This window comes from Aethina tumida, chromosome 1 (genome assembly GCF_024364675.1).
Source record: "Aethina tumida isolate Nest 87 chromosome 1, icAetTumi1.1, whole genome shotgun sequence".
NCBI classification, from domain to species: domain Eukaryota; kingdom Metazoa; phylum Arthropoda; class Insecta; order Coleoptera; family Nitidulidae; genus Aethina; species Aethina tumida.
In genome coordinates this window covers 2,415,172-2,436,384 of record NC_065435.1, presented here as the reverse complement: position 1 = coordinate 2,436,384, position 21,213 = coordinate 2,415,172, and the positions used below count along the sequence as shown (strand labels likewise).

The 21,213-nt window shown below is 27.6% G+C and overlaps 1 protein-coding gene across 1 annotated transcript in view; it reads right to left on the bottom strand.

Moving 5' to 3' along the window:
* Positions 1 to 17,823: 17,823 nt before the first annotated feature.
* The window catches only part of LOC109601023 (uncharacterized), a 63,558-nt gene continuing 60,168 nt past the window's right edge, over positions 17,824 to 21,213 (bottom strand). The window contains exon 4 of the mRNA XM_020017229.2: positions 17,824 to 18,344. Within this exon, the coding sequence (XP_019872788.1) occupies positions 18,219 to 18,344 (126 nt within the window). The 3' untranslated portion in view covers positions 17,824 to 18,218. The remainder of the gene's footprint in view (positions 18,345 to 21,213) is intronic.

Sequence of the window (21,213 nt, the reverse complement as noted above, 5' to 3'; positions counted from 1 at the left end):
ACATTTCAGTAAAAGTGTTATAAAATATATTATTGTTTAAAAATCACACCCACACTCATTTCTTTTATTATCTCGAAGATTTTACAGGAAAAATAGGGAAATGTTACAATATGACTAAAACCTTAATTTATGTTCAAATTTTAAGTATTTTAATACATCTAAAAAATAGAGACGTCAGTTCTGTTCAATTAACAGATTTTCAACTATTAACTAATTATATTAATAAATTAATTATAATTTTTATACAACAGACTAAAATCATCAATATTAATTATTATTGTTATTCAGACATGATGACTAATAGTCAAAATATTTTACATGGTATTAATCTTAATTGTTTAAACAATCTGTTTAAATATTTATTATAAAAGGGAGAATTTATCTAAATATGTAATAATGTATTTAAAATACTTATAAAAAAAATTATATATAATTAAAATTACAATTTTTCAATATATTTTTAGTCTTAAAATAATATAAAATATATTTTAATTACTTTAAAAAATTAATATAAATAAATATATTTACATAGTATTAATTAAATTAATAATCAAATAATGGTTTAAATTGTAAAAAACTTTATCTTTATTAGTAAAATTAGGACATCTAATTTAGATAAGTTGATTATAGTTTAGTAATTATAGAGTTTTAATTTGATCATAAAATAAAATACTTTTACATTTAATTGATAATGTAATTTAAATTAAAACTGATCAATTGATAAATAAAAATATCAATTAAATATTTCAAATAATTTCAAAATTTATTAGAAGAATGATGTCATAATAAACATATTTAATTAATAATTTTAATTAATTCTTTTATTTATATTGATATTTTATACATATCTATTAGACTAATAATTAGCAATATTATTATTGTGATTCAAACTATTTTATATATAAAATAATTATTATAAAAATATTTTGAAATTTTTTACTATATAATATTTTTAAAATACATTTTCATGATATAGTTTATTTTATTTAATCACTTAAAATTCATATATATTAATACATATATTTTTTTTAATATAAGATTAAAAAAATAAATTAATTTGAATTATAAAAATTGTTTACAAATTTTATATACCAATAAACAATTTTGTTCATTATTAAAGTAATTAGCGTATTTATTATGTATATTTTATGTGTAGAAAATTTGAAATAATTTTTAGATACTTTCCTTTTTTTGTTTTTCCATTTTTTTCTACATTCATTGATCTTTTTCTCTTTTTATATCTCCTCCTTGAAATTAGAACTCATTCAATTAACAATTTTAAATTATGAAAAACTTATATTAATATTTGTACAAATTTATCAGACTAACAATTAGTAATATTATTATTGTAATTCAAATTATTTCATATATTTTTTAGATAATATTAATCATTATCGTTTTATGTATATTAAAATAAACTAAATATTTAGAAAAATATATTAATTTATTATATAATATTTTTAAAATATATGTTCATAAAATAGTTTATTTTATTTAATTACTTTAAAAAATAAAATACAAAAAATTGTTTTTAGTGCAGGTTATCCTATTTTTGTTTTTAATATATTTATTATGTATATTTTATGTGTAGTAAATTTGAAGTAATTTTTAGGTCCTTTCTTTTGGTTTTCCCATTTTTTTTAAATAATTCAGGAATAATACACACATTAATTATTAATGAAAATTTGATGGAAAAAACAGACGCAGGTGATGAACTACAGATTGTAATTTCGATATCGCTCCCCCCTGTAAATATGACAAATATTTGACGCCAATTTGTTTATTTCCATTCGATAATCTCATGTTTTCGTTTTTCTGAGGTGTTTCCGTTTATTGTCGATAACACGATCATTGAAAATGATGTACAGAATCCTCATTCATTCCGAATCTACATCTACAAATTGTTTATCCTCATTTTTTTATCCACAATAAACATTGACGTTTGTTGTTGCATGTACGATTTTGAATATAAAAGTGGCGTCAAATTGGCAATCGGTAAGCCCATCATTAATTAACAGCCTAAGTAATATCCTCGAGGAGTTAATTAAAAAGTATAATTAACAGAAACTACTCGTCTTGAGCCATAACCGAAATTAACATAAAAAAACTACTGTTAGAGGCATAATAAGAAAACCGATGGTGATTCGTGTTACACCTATAACTTTTGCGAATTTAAAACACCATAAACACACATAGGTAACTCATTCAACCCAAATACACATCTGGCCGAGGCGTCGCTGCGGCTCCATCACGTTGTTTGGTGCAGCAAATTTGATCGTTCCGATTTGATTTATTCGGTAAATTTCATCACTTGACTGATGAATATGACGATGGTGATTTAATTGTCTTTGCGAGAGGGCTGAAAATCGTTAATTGATTGAAACCACAAAGGCAAACAAGACCAAAGTCCAATATGTTTTTGTTTCGCTCATCTTTAACCCTTCTGTTCGGAGCTGACTCGAATTACCAGTCGTTTTAAGTGGCCGAGATTGTTCCGGGGTCCTTTAATAACGTCTCAAGTGTGTTACAAAACCTTCGAGGGTCACCACCACGTGATTGTTGTAGGCAGATACTTGTTGCGACATGATCGCGTCAAGAAAACGCTGTTGTCGTCGCATAATTGCACAGACAGCAGAGTGTTTAGCCGATGGTATTGTTAATAACTGCGGACAATGCTAACTTTAATGAAATGAATGATTGAACCTGTTTTAAATAGGGGATGTTGCTTGTTCATAATAATATTTGCTTCTGGTTATTATGAGACAATAAAAGTAGTCATGTGTAGGTATTTTAGACAGACTTTTAAATAATAATAGTTTTTATAATTGTAATAATAGAAATAACAAGTATGACGATTAATACTAGACTTTCATTCTAATCTCTGAATCCCAGAATCATTGTAATATTTACATATGAACGTAATATGTTATATTTATAATATGATAAAGTAATCAGTTTAAATTTTCTGAGTATTTCGGAACCCCAGAATCATGAAATATTTAGAGTTTGAACGTAATATGTTGTCCTATTTATAATATTTTCCACCTTTTCCCAATATCTTTTGAGGCAAACAAATTTAGAACTATACGACAAAATAATCCTCAAATTAGTTTAAGTTTTCTCTCTTTTTAAAAGAGGGTTGGCTATTGTTTGTCCCCAATAACATGTGCTTAGATGTTTAGTATCAGATTTTGACTGATATCTCTGAATTCCAGAATAATTGAACTGATTATAGTTTGAACGTAATATGTTGTATTAGTCATGTTTATAATATTTTCCACATTTCCCCAATATCTTTTGTGGCAAACAAATTTAGAACTATACGACAAAGTAATCCTCTAATTAGTTAAGTTTTCTGTCTTTTTAAAAGAGGGTTGGCTATTACTTAGAGGTCTAGCTATTGCTTGTCCCCAATAACATGTGCTTAGATGTTTAGTTCAGTATCAGATTTTGACTGATATCTCTGAATTCCAGAATAATTGAACTGATTATAGTTTGAACGTAATATGTTGTATTAGCCATATTTATAATATTTCTCACATTTTCCCAATATCTTTTGTGGCAAACAAATTTAGAACTATACGACAAAGTAATCCTCTAATTAGTTAAGTTTTCTGTCTTTTTAAAAGAGGGTTGGCTATTGCTTAGAGGTCTAGCTATTACTTGTCCCCAATAACATGTGCTTAGATGTTTAGTATCAGATTTTGACTGATATCTCTGAATTCTAGAATAATTGAACTGATTATAGTTTGAACGTAATATGTTGTATTAGTCATATTTATAATATTTCCCACATTTTCCCAATATCTTTTGTGGCAAACAAATTTAGAACTTTACGACAAAGTAATCCTCTAATTAGTTAAGTTTTCTGACTTTTTAAAAGAGGGTTGGCTATTACTTAGAGGTCTAGCTATTGCTTGTCCCCAATAACATGTGCTTAGATGCTTAGTATCAGATTTTGACTAATATCTCTGAATTCCAGAATAATTGAACTGATTATAGTTTGAACGTAATATGTTGTATTAGTCATGTTTATAATATTTCCTACATTTCCCCAATATCTTTTGTGGCAAACAAATTTAGAACTATACGACAAAGTAATCCTCTAAGTAGTTTAAATTTTCTGTCTTTTTAAAAGAGGGTTGGCTATTACTTAGAGGTTTAGCTATTGCTTGTCCGTAATAACATGTGCTTAGATGTTTAGTTCAGTATCAGATTTTGACTAATATCTCTGAATTTCAGAAAAATTTAACTACTTATAGTTTGAACGTAATATGTTGTATTAGTCATATTTATAATGTTTCCCACATTTCCCCAATATCTTTTGTGGCAAACAAATTTAGAACTATACGACAAAGTAATCCTCTAATTAGTTAAGTTTTCTGTCTTTTTAAAAGAGGGTTGGCTAATACTTAGAGGTCTAGCTATTGCTTGTCCCCAATAACATGTACTTAGATGTTTAGTATCAGATTTTGACTAATATCTCTGAATTCCAGAATAATTGAACTGATTATAGTTTGAACGTAATATGTTGTATTAGCCATATTTATATTTCCCACATTTTCCCAATATCTTTTGTGGCAAACAAATTTAGAACTATACGACAAAGTAACCCTCTAATTAGTTAAGTTTTCTGTCTTTTTAAAAGAGGGTTGGCTATTGCTTAGAAGTTTAGCTATTGCTTGTCCGTAATAACATATGCTTAGATGTTTAGTATCATATTTTGACTAACATCTGAGAATTCCAGAATAATTGAACTGCTTATAGTTTGAACGTAATATGTTGTATTAGTCATATTTATAATATTTTCCACATTTCCCCAATATCTTTTGTGGCAAACAAATTTAGAACTATACGACAAAGTAATCCTCTAATTAGTTAAGTTTTCTGTCTTTTTAAAAGAGGGTTGGCTATTACTTAGAGGTCTAGCTATTGCTTGTCCCCAATAACATGTGCTTAGATGCTTAGTATCAGATTTTGACTAATATCTCTGAATTCCAGAATAATTGAACTGATTATAGTTTGAACGTAATATGTTGTATTAGTCATGTTTATAATATTTCCTACATTTCCCCAATATCTTTTGTGGCAAACAAATTTAGAACTATACGACAAAGTAATCCTCTAAGTAGTTTAAATTTTCTGTCTTTTTAAAAGAGGGTTGGCTATTACTTAGAGGTTTAGCTATTGCTTGTCCGTAATAACATGTGCTTAGATGTTTAGTTCAGTATCAGATTTTGACTAATATCTCTGAATTTCAGAAAAATTTAACTACTTATAGTTTGAACGTAATATGTTGTATTAGTCATATTTATAATGTTTCCCACATTTCCCCAATATCTTTTGTGGCAAACAAATTTAGAACTATACGACAAAGTAATCCTCTAATTAGTTAAGTTTTCTGTCTTTTTAAAAGAGGGTTGGCTAATACTTAGAGGTCTAGCTATTGCTTGTCCCCAATAACATGTGCTTAGATGTTTAGTATCAGATTTTGACTAATATCTCTGAATTCCAGAATAATTGAACTGATTATAGTTTGAACGTAATATGTTGTATTAGCCATATTTATATTTCCCACATTTTCCCAATATCTTTTGTGGCAAACAAATTTAGAACTATACGACAAAGTAACCCTCTAATTAGTTAAGTTTTCTGTCTTTTTAAAAGAGGGTTGGCTATTGCTTAGAAGTTTAGCTATTGCTTGTCCGTAATAACATATGCTTAGATGTTTAGTATCATATTTTGACTAACATCTGAGAATTCCAGAATAATTGAACTGCTTATAGTTTGAACGTAATATGTTGTATTAGTCATATTTATAATATTTTCCACATTTCCCCAATATCTTTTGTGGCAAACAAATTTAGAACTATACGACAAAGTAATCCTCTAATTAGTTAAGTTTTCTGTCTTTTTAAAAGAGGGTTGGCTATTACTTAGAGGTCTAGCTATTGCTTGTCCCCAATAACATGTGCTTAGATGCTTAGTATCAGATTTTGACTAATATCTCTGAATTCCAGAATAATTGAACTGATTATAGTTTGAACGTAATATGTTGTATTAGTCATGTTTATAATATTTCCTACATTTCCCCAATATCTTTTGTGGCAAACAAATTTAGAACTATACGACAAAGTAATCCTCTAAGTAGTTTAAATTTTCTGTCTTTTTAAAAGAGGGTTGGCTATTACTTAGAGGTTTAGCTATTGCTTGTCCGTAATAACATGTGCTTAGATGTTTAGTTCAGTATCAGATTTTGACTAATATCTCTGAATTTCAGAAAAATTTAACTACTTATAGTTTGAACGTAATATGTTGTATTAGTCATATTTATAATGTTTCCCACATTTCCCCAATATCTTTTGTGGCAAACAAATTTAGAACTATACGACAAAGTAATCCTCTAATTAGTTAAGTTTTCTGTCTTTTTAAAAGAGGGTTGGCTAATACTTAGAGGTCTAGCTATTGCTTGTCCCCAATAACATGTGCTTAGATGTTTAGTATCAGATTTTGACTAATATCTCTGAATTCCAGAATAATTGAACTGATTATAGTTTGAACGTAATATGTTGTATTAGCCATATTTATATTTCCCACATTTTCCCAATATCTTTTGTGGCAAACAAATTTAGAACTATACGACAAAGTAACCCTCTAATTAGTTAAGTTTTCTGTCTTTTTAAAAGAGGGTTGGCTATTGCTTAGAAGTTTAGCTATTGCTTGTCCGTAATAACATATGCTTAGATGTTTAGTATCATATTTTGACTAACATCTGAGAATTCCAGAATAATTGAACTGCTTATAGTTTGAACGTAATATGTTGTATTAGTCATATTTATAATATTTTCCACATTTCCCCAATATCTTTTGTGGCAAACAAATTTAGAACTATACGACAAAGTAATCCTCTAATTAGTTAAGTTTTCTGTCTTTTTAAAAGAGGGTTGGCTATTACTTAGAGGTCTAGCTATTGCTTGTCCCCAATAACATGTGCTTAGATGCTTAGTATCAGATTTTGACTAATATCTCTGAATTCCAGAATAATTGAACTGATTATAGTTTGAACGTAATATGTTGTATTAGTCATGTTTATAATATTTCCTACATTTCCCCAATATCTTTTGTGGCAAACAAATTTAGAACTATACGACAAAGTAATCCTCTAAGTAGTTTAAATTTTCTGTCTTTTTAAAAGAGGGTTGGCTATTACTTAGAGGTTTAGCTATTGCTTGTCCGTAATAACATGTGCTTAGATGTTTAGTTCAGTATCAGATTTTGACTAATATCTCTGAATTTCAGAAAAATTTAACTACTTATAGTTTGAACGTAATATGTTGTATTAGTCATATTTATAATGTTTCCCACATTTCCCCAATATCTTTTGTGGCAAACAAATTTAGAACTATACGACAAAGTAATCCTCTAATTAGTTAAGTTTTCTGTCTTTTTAAAAGAGGGTTGGCTAATACTTAGAGGTCTAGCTATTGCTTGTCCCCAATAACATGTGCTTAGATGTTTAGTATCAGATTTTGACTAATATCTCTGAATTCCAGAATAATTGAACTGATTATAGTTTGAACGTAATATGTTGTATTAGCCATATTTATATTTCCCACATTTTCCCAATATCTTTTGTGGCAAACAAATTTAGAACTATACGACAAAGTAACCCTCTAATTAGTTAAGTTTTCTGTCTTTTTAAAAGAGGGTTGGCTATTGCTTAGAAGTTTAGCTATTGCTTGTCCGTAATAACATATGCTTAGATGTTTAGTATCATATTTTGACTAACATCTGAGAATTCCAGAATAATTGAACTGCTTATAGTTTGAACGTAATATGTTGTATTAGTCATATTTATAATATTTTCCACATTTCCCCAATATCTTTTGTGGCAAACAAATTTAGAACTATACGACAAAGTAATCCTCTAATTAGTTAAGTTTTCTGTCTTTTTAAAAGAGGGTTGGCTATTACTTAGAGGTCTAGCTATTGCTTGTCCCCAATAACATGTGCTTAGATGCTTAGTATCAGATTTTGACTAATATCTCTGAATTCCAGAATAATTGAACTGATTATAGTTTGAACGTAATATGTTGTATTAGTCATGTTTATAATATTTCCTACATTTCCCCAATATCTTTTGTGGCAAACAAATTTAGAACTATACGACAAAGTAATCCTCTAAGTAGTTTAAATTTTCTGTCTTTTTAAAAGAGGGTTGGCTATTACTTAGAGGTTTAGCTATTGCTTGTCCGTAATAACATGTGCTTAGATGTTTAGTTCAGTATCAGATTTTGACTAATATCTCTGAATTTCAGAAAAATTTAACTACTTATAGTTTGAACGTAATATGTTGTATTAGTCATATTTATAATGTTTCCCACATTTCCCCAATATCTTTTGTGGCAAACAAATTTAGAACTATACGACAAAGTAATCCTCTAATTAGTTAAGTTTTCTGTCTTTTTAAAAGAGGGTTGGCTAATACTTAGAGGTCTAGCTATTGCTTGTCCCCAATAACATGTGCTTAGATGTTTAGTATCAGATTTTGACTAATATCTCTGAATTCCAGAATAATTGAACTGATTATAGTTTGAACGTAATATGTTGTATTAGCCATATTTATATTTCCCACATTTTCCCAATATCTTTTGTGGCAAACAAATTTAGAACTATACGACAAAGTAACCCTCTAATTAGTTAAGTTTTCTGTCTTTTTAAAAGAGGGTTGGCTATTGCTTAGAAGTTTAGCTATTGCTTGTCCGTAATAACATATGCTTAGATGTTTAGTATCATATTTTGACTAACATCTGAGAATTCCAGAATAATTGAACTGCTTATAGTTTGAACGTAATATGTTGTATTAGTCATATTTATAATATTACCTACATTTCCGAAATATCTTTTGTGGTAAACAAATTTAGAACTATACGACAAAGTAATCCTCTAATTAGTTTAAATTTTCTGTCTTTTTAAAAGAGGGTTGGCTATTACTTAGAGGTTTAGCTATTGCTTGTCCGTAATAACATGTGCTTAGATGTTTAGTTCAGTATCAGATTTTGACTAACATCTCTGAATTTCAGAAAAATTGAACTACTTATAGTTTGAACGTAATATGTTGTATTAGTCATATTTATAATATTTCCTACATTTCCCCAATATCTTTTGTGACAAACAAATTTAGAACTATACGACAAAGTAATCCTCTAATTAGTTTAAGTTTTCTGTCTTTTTAAAAGAGGGTTGGCTATTACTTAGAGGTCTAGCTATTGCTTGTCCGTAATAACATGTGCTTAGATGTTTTGTATCAGAATTTGCTAATTAATATTATGTGTTTCGTTTTGTAGTTATGCATGTTAAACAGAATAGAGGGTAATTGAATAAATGAGTACAGTCCACAGGTTACGTGTAGCCCCCGTCACTTCTCGCCTTTTCCTAGAAGCAGATTTCAGATTTCCACGAGGAAACCCGCCACCCGAACGGCGCCCAACGGAACCAAACATTGCGGTCGCCGTTGACGAAATTCTGATTTGGTCGGTTTTACTTAATTGCAACGTTTTGTTAGGTAGATGCAGGCGTTAGGTCGCTGTCCTTGAATCCATTTGTTCGGCTTGGTGTCTACTTTAAGTCTGCAAACATGTTTGTTCTTTTATAGATGACTCATTACCCTCTCAATTTCAGGGCAGGTAATAAACTGTATTTTCAACTTTACTGGGTGAATGATCTTCGCCGTTTGCAGACACTGACCAATAATTGTTACTGGAAACAGGTATATCTACGACGACCGTGAAATTGATTTTTTGTTTGAATGAATAAGAGTATTAACAGTGACATAAAATACCCACACAACACGTAAGACTATTAAACCGCCTTCCTTCGTCGGGGCCGCTCTTAAAATCGTGATTTCGCAAATTCGCCAACAGGTTCAATTATTCATTCCATTAAAATTGGCATTGTCCGCGGTTATTAACAATACCATTGGCTAAACACTCTGTCTTTGCAATTTTCGACGACAAACGCATTTTCCTGCTTGATGCCTGATCATGATCACATTTCAGTCTTTCTACACTTTACGTTCATGTTGTAGGCATCTCACTGATACTAAACATCTAAGCACGTATATTAGTCAAAATCTCATACTAAACATCTCAGCACATATTAGTACGAACAAGCAATGACCAGCCCTCTTTTAAAAACACAAAAAATTGAAACTAATTAGCTTAAATAATAATTAACTTTGTCGTATTATTCCAAATTTGTTTTGCACAAAAGATATTGGGAAAAGGTGGGAAATATTATAAATATAACTAATACAATATATTACATTCAAACCGTAAAAATTTCAATGATTCTGAGTTTCAGAGGTATAAGTCAAAGCCTGATACTAAACTTCTAAGCACATATTTTTACGAACAAGTAATAGCCAGGCCTCATTTAAAAATACAAAATTTAAACTAATTAGAAGGTTACTTTGTCGTAGTATTCCAAATTTGTTCGCCACAAAAAATATAGGGAAAAGGTGAGAAATATTATAAATATGACTAAAACAACATATTAGGTTCAAACTGTAAGCATTTCAATGATTCTGGGATTCTGAGGTGCAATCAAAGTATGATTAGACTAAAAGTCTAATTAGCTAACGGGTATTACTACAGTTGTAAAAAATATTTGTGCCATACATGATTAGTGATAAGTACAAAGTACAAAAATTCTTCCTCTATTTTTAAAAATTCAAAGAATTTTACAAATTTTCTTTGTTTGATGATAACCAGACGATCATATTATTATGAAAAACCGACATCTCACTTTTGGAAAACACAGAAAATTTAGAAGCAACGAAAAGACGGAAAATATCACAAATATGACTGACACAATAGACAACCTTGAAATTATAAACATTTCAGACTCTCTAAGGTTCAGAGACATTAATTAAAGTCTCATATTAAAAGTGTAATTTGCTAATAATGATCATTATTATAGTTATAAAAAAATATTGTTAAAATATTTGTTTAAAATATCCACCCATAACAATTTTAATTGTTTGATAGTATTAGACATGTTATGTGGTGATCATTTTAAAAACATAGATCATCTGACCTCATTTGTGAAAATAATTTTATCATGTAAGTATTATTTAAATTAGATATTACAAAAGATACTGCTAAAGTACACTACTTATCAAAAATAACATTTTGAAACCTTTAAAATATATAATATATAATACATTCAATTATTATTATGATATTTGGTGGGTGTTATTTTAATTTTTAAAGGGGATTTTACAATATATTTTTTATTTAATTAGTAAAAAGGCATGTTTTTATTAATTTATTATATTTTCACATTAGTTTTTTGATTTTATTGGAATAATTTAAAATTATTCAAGTACTTTTTGGACACTTTTACTATCGAAGTTGGACAGAAGTACTGGACTGTATATTAGTCAAAATTTGATAGTAAAAGTTGAACTTTATCTCATTATTTATTCTAAACTTGTTTGGAATATAAAAATATAATATTAATTAAAATGTAATTCTATGTTTTAGAGTAAAAGGCGGTAAGTATAACAAAGATAAAATAATTCAACAAGTTCTAACCAGCTGAAACTGAAAGAAACTGAAGGGTTCAAGAAAATAATAGGAGGAAGTCTAATTGTTTAAAGGGCATTATTACGGTTATAATAAACAATACTGTCTAAAAATGTGTTTAAAATGCACACATATAACAATTTTATTGTCTTATAATATACAGTAGCACATATTAATATGAAAAAGCACTAAACTTTTATAACCTTAGAAAATTTAATGATAATTAGAAACTTAATTTTAAATTAGTCATTGCCGACTACACTGCAGTTTATTAGCAGACTATAAAACCAAGTTAATTTTGCTTTGCTAATGTTTTTGAAAGAAATTGTAAAGTGACCCCACCACAAACTACCTTTTTAACTCGAAGTCGAAAATATAATAATAATAATAATAGTAATAATGAAACGAGCCTTCTGTTTAGTTTAGATAGCGTCACGTACATGTTCTTGAACTGAAATTTTATTGACGGGCTGCAGATTATCCTAGATAGAGTGTTGTGAACAGAACATCAAATAACGCATCAGGTGGGAACACATTATATCCCCAGTAGGGCAACAACCTCTGTCCGTACCCTGTGCTAAGCTTTCAATTATGGCTACACGCACATTACTAACTGCTCTTCTCGTAGTCAGACGTGACTATTTTTTTGTTTATGTAATTATACGCCATTAATGGCATGTAACTAAATATAGTAATAAATATCACAGCCCCTTGATCATTTTTCTGGTTTCGTTTCTGGACCATTTCCTCCATCTATTACAACCACCTTAATATAATCCCTCTGTGTGTGTGTGTGTGTGTGTATCCATTATTTTATTTCGATTTAACTGCTGGTACCACCTTTATTATTGAAGCTACAAGTTAAACACGCCACTCCAATGTTCAGGAACGCCGAAAATCGAACGGTACTCGTCGAACATGTGGAAGTGGTCGTTCCCCGATTTACGTACGGGATGCACCGTCATTGCAACAAAACTAATACCCACAGGGGTGAACTCGTACATACATAAGGGTAGCCCGAAACACCTGATACGTAACCGATAATGTGGCACGCCGTTTTAATAAAATTAAACCGTGTCCATCATTAGACGCGGCGAATCCTTATCTGAATCGCCACCCCCCCTAATGTGTTTTTTCCAGGGCAACGTTTTTAATGTTAATTTAATTTAAAACTAAATTACTGTGGGAATCAATGCAATAGTTTTAGTTGCGGCGAAACAAAACCATTATTGCTATTTAATTATTTCAAACGGGGGGATGGTACCTCATTAACATATCGGTAATCTTTCCGTGGGACAAAAAATATGTCTGTCAGGGAAGGATGCATTTTATGATTTATTAGATTTTTAATGTTTTTTTTGTCTGTGTTGTGTGGAACTATCTTGATTTTCAGTGACTGTGATTTTATGGCTACTTTATTGATTATGAAAACTCAATTAACGATTAAAATTTAATATTAATTAGGAGATTACTTTATCCCATTGTTCCCAATTTATTTACCACAAAATGTATTGCAGGAAATGATGGGAAATATTTTAGAAATGACATTTTTGACCTGTATGTTACATTACATTACATTACACAAGATATTACGTTCAAATTGTAGAAAGCATTTCAATGATTCTGAGGTTCAGAGGTGTAAATCAAAGTTTACAATTATAAAAAATATTGTTGTTTAAAAATCTGTCTAAAATATCCATACTTGACTACTTTTATTCTCTGATAATAACCAAAAGAAAATATTATTTTGAATAAGCAATACCTTCTTTTAAAACAATAAAATGTATTAATAATTAGAAAATTACTTTATCTCATTAGTCCAAACTTGTTTGCCGCAAAAGATATTGCAGGAAAAGGTGAGAAATATTATAAATATGACTAACACAACACACTGCGTACAAATGGTAAGCATTTCAATGAATCTGGAGTTCAGAGGTGTAATCAAAGTCTGACACATAATGAAAGTCTAATTAGCTAACGGGTATTGCTACAATTATAAAAAATATTATTGTTTAAAAATCTGTCTAAAGTACCCAAAACAAAAACACAAATTACTATAAAAAATGTACATTCTACTTTTAAAAATATAGAGAATCTAATAATAATTAGAAGCTTAACTTAATTTCATTTTTTTAAATATAGAGACTTTACACTAAAATGCGGAAAATATCATAAATATAACACATCAGACAACCTTGAAATTATTAAGATTTCATCTTTATAAGGTTCAAAGATAATTAAAGTCTGTTAATAAAAGCTTAACTTGTCAATGTGTATTATTACAGTTATAAAAGATTTTAAAAATGCCCACATATTTTTTATTGTTTAATAATAATAGATTTACAAAAAATGTCAAGAAATATTAAATAAAAAGTTGATTGTTTTTAATTTGACTTTGAGTGTTTGTGTATTAATAATAGAAATTAAATAAAATAAGTACTAAAACTACTACAGAAATATAATTATTTAGTTAAAAAATGTTTTTATAATATATTTTTTAAAAAAATTTATTTCATTTATAAAAAACTGCTTAAATATGATTATAATAACTATATTAACTAAAATTGTAATACGTAGTATCAATGTATTATTTTTATAGGATGTAATTTAGAAAACTTGTGTAATAATATAAAATTAACAGGATAAAAAACATTTAAATTTATTTACAAAAAATTTACAATATTATTTTTTTATTATTCTTATACAAAATTGTTTAAATTATTTTTCTAAAATTAAAAAAATTATCTATCTAATATTATATATTAAATATTTATTATATAATATACATATTTTATTATAATTATAATATTACTTCAAATATTTGTGAAACAATCTATATGCTAAATATTTATAACTCATCCTTTAAAATTTTAAATTTAATATTGTAATATGTATTATATTATTTCAATAAGATTTTTACAAATTTAATGGAAATTTAAATTTAATTTAAATAATTTAGTATTTAATTTTTTTCTTATCAATTATTTTAAATTAATCCTTCAAAAATATGTCAAATTTTATAGTTTAATATTATTATTTTATTTAAATTTATTTATAACAAACTATCTGAATTGGATAACAATTATTATATTTAAAATTATAATAATATAATATAAAAATATTAAATTTAGCCTATTTCTAAGAAGTAATTCGAAAAATTTCGTATAAAAATAAATAATAATTATTAAAAATTGTAGCAAATAATATTGAAATAAATAAATTAAATAGAGAAACAATAAAAATTGTGTTAATTACAATATGATTTTATACACATTAACAATTATTTATCAATAATAATTTAATAAAAAGTAGTATGTAATTAATAAAATAATATATAATGTTTAATCTAATTTTATATTATACATTTTTATGATGATTAACATATTATAAAAATATTTTTAAAATGTTTGTAAAAATTATCTAAATGCTGATTATTTTAAATTAATTCGTTTAAAAATACAATATTTAATATTTTAATAATACAAAAATCTTAATACAATAGTTATTTCTATATTATCTCCTGATCAATTCAGAGAAATATATGTGACATTTTATAGAAGAAGAATATAGTAGTTTTTTACTACTAATAATGAATTAATATTAATTAATATGTCCAAAATTCCACACATGACTAACTACTCCTATTATCTTTGCAGCTATTATTGATACTTTTAAAAAGACATATAAAATAAAAGTTTAATTATATTTTTATCAACTCACATAACTTATCATGAAAAAGTTCGGCCCCATTTAACAATTAAAGCGCCGAACAATTTAGAGCCATTTATGACTTAGTTTATGCATAAAGTTCGTGATTAGCAAGTTATAAAATTTGTACGTTTACTCGTAAATTAATAAGCGAATTCGCTTCGTTACCTAATTATACACGGTACTTTCAATAATACGTCACGGCGGACCAACAAAATGGGTACTTAAACCATGTTTATGGCTCCGTTTTGAAATGTCATAACGAATTACATACTTCCAGAAACAAACGATGTTTATTTTGACGTTAAAGTAACCGATTTTATTCGCTATTATTTCACACCTTGGCTACAGGTAAAACAAAAAAGAAATCAAACGATTTTTTTTTAATAAATACCCATAACTTTCGTCGTCCATCTAAAAATAAATTGTAATATTACAAATATAAATGATAACTATGTTTATGTAAGTTGCATCATGTTGCGCACTTACTAAAAGAGAATATTGTAAATATTACTGCACTACTACCAATATTTGAGACAAACAAAGTTGACAATGATTAACATTCAAACCTAATAAAATGTGCAATAATTTGATAATAGTTATTAATAGAAAAACGTGAAACAATAACTGGGCAGTAAAACAAGCCTGAATAAGATGCACATACAAATAAATGCGAATGTTAAAAATGCATACAACACCACGAAACATAAAATCTTGAAGTACATCAACAAAATTGATTGAATACTTAACCGTGGCAGAGTTATTTACAGCAGTAATAATTTACTGGTGAAAGAAAGAAAATTTACACCTTTATTATATTTAAATGCCAATTAGTTGATGCCAAACTTGTGAATTGTGGTCAATTGTTCCTAAAAATATTTTATTAGGTTGGAAAAAGAGCCATCTATTATTTTTACGTGGATTTCAAGACTTTATTCAACATGTTTAGGATTGTCAGATTAGGGTCAACTTCTTCTCATAGAAGTTGTGGTCCCTATTGGTGAGAAATCGATTTACACATTCTTCTTTTGACGCCAATTTCTTTTTCCTCAAACTAATATTATTATAAATTAGTGTAAGAACAAAATGATAAATTAGATAAGATAATATTTAGTCTAATAGAAAAATAAATTTATGTTTAGATAAGAGTTATTAAATTGCACAAAAATAAAATAAACATGTAAATTATCAGCGAACATAAAGAACAATTTCCTTTGTGGTCAAAATTGTCACTATAAAAAATGATAATATTCCTTGCAGTGAGTAATCTTGTAATAACGGTTATCTATTATAATTGGTTCACATAGATAACAAATGAATGAGATAACACATAACATTTTATCTTAAACAAATTAGACAATGAAACGTGAATAAAAATATTAAAACTACAAATTAGATACTAAAATATTCTTTACAAAATGGAAATCTAATAAAATAACAATAATAAATTAATAAATCATTAATGAGTATTTTAAAACAATGAATTGACAGTAAAACAATCATGAATAAGGTGTATGCATAAAGAAAAGTAATTAAAACAGAAAAATCAATAAATTAATTGATCAAATCAATATTAATTACAACAGTAGTACCTTACTGGAGGTGATGAAAAAATGTAAAACTGATGTAAAAACCACAAATTAAGCAATAAAATATTTATTACAGAACACATTCAAATATAATAAAATTAGTAATAAATTAATAAATCATTAATAAAAAATTTACATGATTTTGTTAGTATGTATCAAGTTTTGAGGTACTTGTGTACAAAAATGAAAAATTAGTAAAGTTTTAAGTCAGAAAAAGAATTACAAACATTTTAATCAATAATCGGAAGTTTTATTATGAATGTTCATCAGTTTAAATAAAAGATAGTCAACATTTTTCGTATTTATAATAATTTGTATAAAGCTTGTAATAATATTTTTTAAATAAATTGTTACATCAAATTAGACATTAAAAGATGGATAAGAATATTAAAACTACAAATTAGATGGTAAAATATTTATTACAAAATGAAAATCTAATAAAATAACAATAATAAATTGATAAATCATTAATGGGAACTTTAAAACAATGAATTTACAGTAAAACAAACATGAATAAGCTGTACATACAAATAAAAGTAAACATTAAAATAGCACATAAGAATAAAATATCAATCCTCAAAGTAAAACAAGAAGTACCAGAAAAATCAATTAATTAATTGACTAAATCAATATTACTTACAACGGTAGTGCCTTACTGGTGGTGGTGAAAAAATGTGAAACTGACTGAAACTAATAAAATTAGTAATAAATTAATAAATCATTAATAGAAAATTTACATGATTTTCATAATTTGTATCAAGTTTTGAGGTACAACAAAAATGAAAAATCACTGAAATTTTGAGCCAGGTAAAGAATTACAATTATTTTAATTAATTTTAACTAATTACTGAACTAAATCAACAGTACTTATAACAATAGTACCTTACTGGTGGTGGTGAAAAAATGTGAAACTGAACCGAAAATATTAAAACCACAAATTGAGCAATAAAATATTTATTATAGAGAACAGATTCAAGTATAATAAAATCAGTAATAATTTAGTAAATCATTAATAGAAAATTTGATACAATAAACTGGCAATAAAACAGATGTGAATAAGCATTACACACACACACACAGAAACAAATAAAATAATAAAAAAAAACAAACGTTACAATTGCAATATAACCACACAGAATCACAAAACATAAAATCTCGAAGTACATTTGAAACGGAATTGCCCTTGCCTCGTTTTATTGGAACACCTGCAGAATGCGTCATAGTTAACCCGTATAAGTTCAATCAAATAGTGGAGCAAAAGAGGAAACGTTCACCAACAACAGGTAGGGTCTGTCCGTTTATTTTAATACATTTTTTTTACTGTTCAATACGATCATGATGGGCGATGGAAGTATGCACGACCGTCGGGCACACTGTGGCGTCTAAATAATGTGAAATATGATGGTGGCGGTGACTCAGGCTGGCCAATTGCTAGCTGATGTTCCTCCGTTGACGAATTCTGAAACAATATTGCGATTTCGGTTTTAATTGCTGCTGCGTCGACAATTAATAACTTGACCGTAAACGGTCAATTTGACGTTAATGGAAGTCATCAACCTGAATGATGTATGATAAACTCTTTTTGTCTTGTTTTGTGTTTTGTGTCTCCACTTGACGCAAGGTTCGGAACTTTTACGTGATAATCAAAGTTTGTAAAAGACTAAAGTGCTCACTCACGTGCAAACATTGAGGAAAGTACTTTCTTGAACCATATAATAATGAGTTGCAATATTTTAAATTACAGATGAAAGAATTATCATGAAAGCTCAACAACTTCAATAAAAAGTAATAAACACAATGGTCAATTTGATGTCAATAGAATTTATGATGGAAAGTTATCAACCTGAATAAAGTGTTCTATAATAAACTTTTTGTTGTGTTTTTATGTCTCAACTTGACACAAGGATTTGAACTTTTATGCAATTATCATAATTTGTATAAAATTTAAAGTTCTCAACCTCAAACATTGAGGAAAGGTCTTGTTTTCATGTCTATAATTGTTGCAAAACTTTTAGATGATTATCATTGTTTGTTTAAAGCTTTGACGTACTTGTATATAAAAAGGAGTTAGATAAAGGGTTTTTTATTTATTCATTGTATTAGGTGTTCCCTAGACACTTTGTATTTACATACTCGGAAAGTTATAAATGTGTATTTATCATGTAAGTATGATTTAAGCTAAAATACTGCTTCAAAAATAACATTTTGAAACCTATAATATATCTAATACAATATTATCATTATTATTTTATATTACATCATGTAAAGTTTTTATTTTAATATAAAAAAATCATTTATTTGTGTTTGACGAAAGGATTTTTATTTTCATTTTCAAAAAAAGCTACGATTAAACCATTCCACAAAGATAACATTTTTTCTTTTATTCACATTTCCTTACTTGTCGCAAAGGTTTGAGCTTTTACTCTATTATCATAATTTGAATAAAGTTCAGTACTCAACTACAAATAATAAAAAAAAATAAGTTTTTGAACTATATAAAGAATTTCGATTTCTTTAAATTATAGATGAAAGAATTATGACGAAAGCTCAACATTTTGGATAAAGGATAAAAAGCTTATTGGTTTTGTTTTCATAATTACAAAGTTATTTGTGTTTAAAAATGAGAAATCAATAAATTTTTGAGCCAGACAAAGAATTTCAATCATTTTAACCTACAATTTGGAAGAACTACGATGAAAATTTATCAGTCTAAATAAAAGATGGTCAACATTATTCTTTTATTTACCGTCCTCACTTGTTGCAAAAATTTGAAAATTTACACTATTGTCACAATTTGTATAAACCTTAAAGTACTTAATTACAAAAATTGATAAAAAATTGTTTGAACCATATAAAGGGTTTCTATTTCTTTAAATTACAGATGAAAGAATTGTGATGAAAGCTGAAATTTTTGAGTAAAGAAAAAAAACTTATTGGTTTTGTTTTCATGTATCATATTGCAAAGTTATTGGTGTTCGAAAATGAGAAATTGGTAAATTTTCAGGATTTCTACAATTGGAAGAAATATGATGAAAGTCAACACTTTTCTTACACGTTCAAAATTGTTGCAAGGATTTGAATTGTTACTTAAGTATCACAATTCGTATAAAGCTTTAAGTACTCAACTATAAACATTGAGGAAACAGTCTCTAATCATTTTACGATTTTTTTTAATAACAATAGTAAGGATTACAATTAAAGCTCATCAATCTGAGTAAAGTTTTCATGTCTCCACTTATTGAAAAGACTCCAACTTCGACATGAATACAATTTGTACAAAAATTGAGGAAACACTCATTTTCTAAACCAGACAAAGGGTTACAAAACATACCGAATTACAGGTGGAACATCACCCCGACAAAATCGGCACATCGTTACTGTGCCACCTCATTTAGAAATAATTGCTTTTAAACATTAAACATTTTATGCAGGGTATTGAATGTCGATGTACAAAAAAAAAATACTAACACAAAGTGACATAGAATAATAGCCAAACATGTATAATAACATTCATAGTTCGTTCAACTTGAAAGGGTATATTTGGGATGCGTATGAAAAGCACGACGGGGGTCCCTACACATTGCCCATGGATCATTACACACAGGTGTATATTGACGGCGACAACCCTACTCTAAACTACTCCTATGTGCTCACATTATTTTAGATCTTTTTCGATGTGTCATCAATTTATAAATCTAATACCTTTATAATAGCGGAAATATATATTAACCTTTTTTTTTCGTTGATAAACGTAAAAAAAACCGTTGAGTTTGTCGTTAGTCGATTAATAGTGGGATTGAGGTTTTCGGGATGAACTGGGAGGGGTGCGCAACAATGAAAATCTATGTCTAATTAATGGAAATAAATAAAAATGCATATAATAATGACCTGGGGTCAACAACTCTTTCTATCCCCACCTACTCCTCGTCTGCTTTGTTAAACAGCAGCAAGGTACATGTATATTATGCATATATATCATCCACTTTAAATATACACGGTGATTTGGTACCAAAATTTTTGCATCCCATTTCTCCCGGTGTTGGTCAAATTGAGGTTATTTGTCTGTGATGGAGATGTTTTGAAAGATTTCAACTATCGTCTAACTTCTAACAAAAACAATTCGAGATGTCAAAGCTAAAAAATACCTAATAGATCATGATCCACCTGTAATTCAGGATGTTTTGTAATCCTTTGTCTGGATTAGAAAATGAATATTTCCTCAATTTTTGTATAAATTGTATTCATGTCGAAGTTGGAGTCTTTTCAACAAGTGGAGACATGAAAACTTTACTCAGATTGATGAGCTTTCGTTGTAATCCTTACTATTG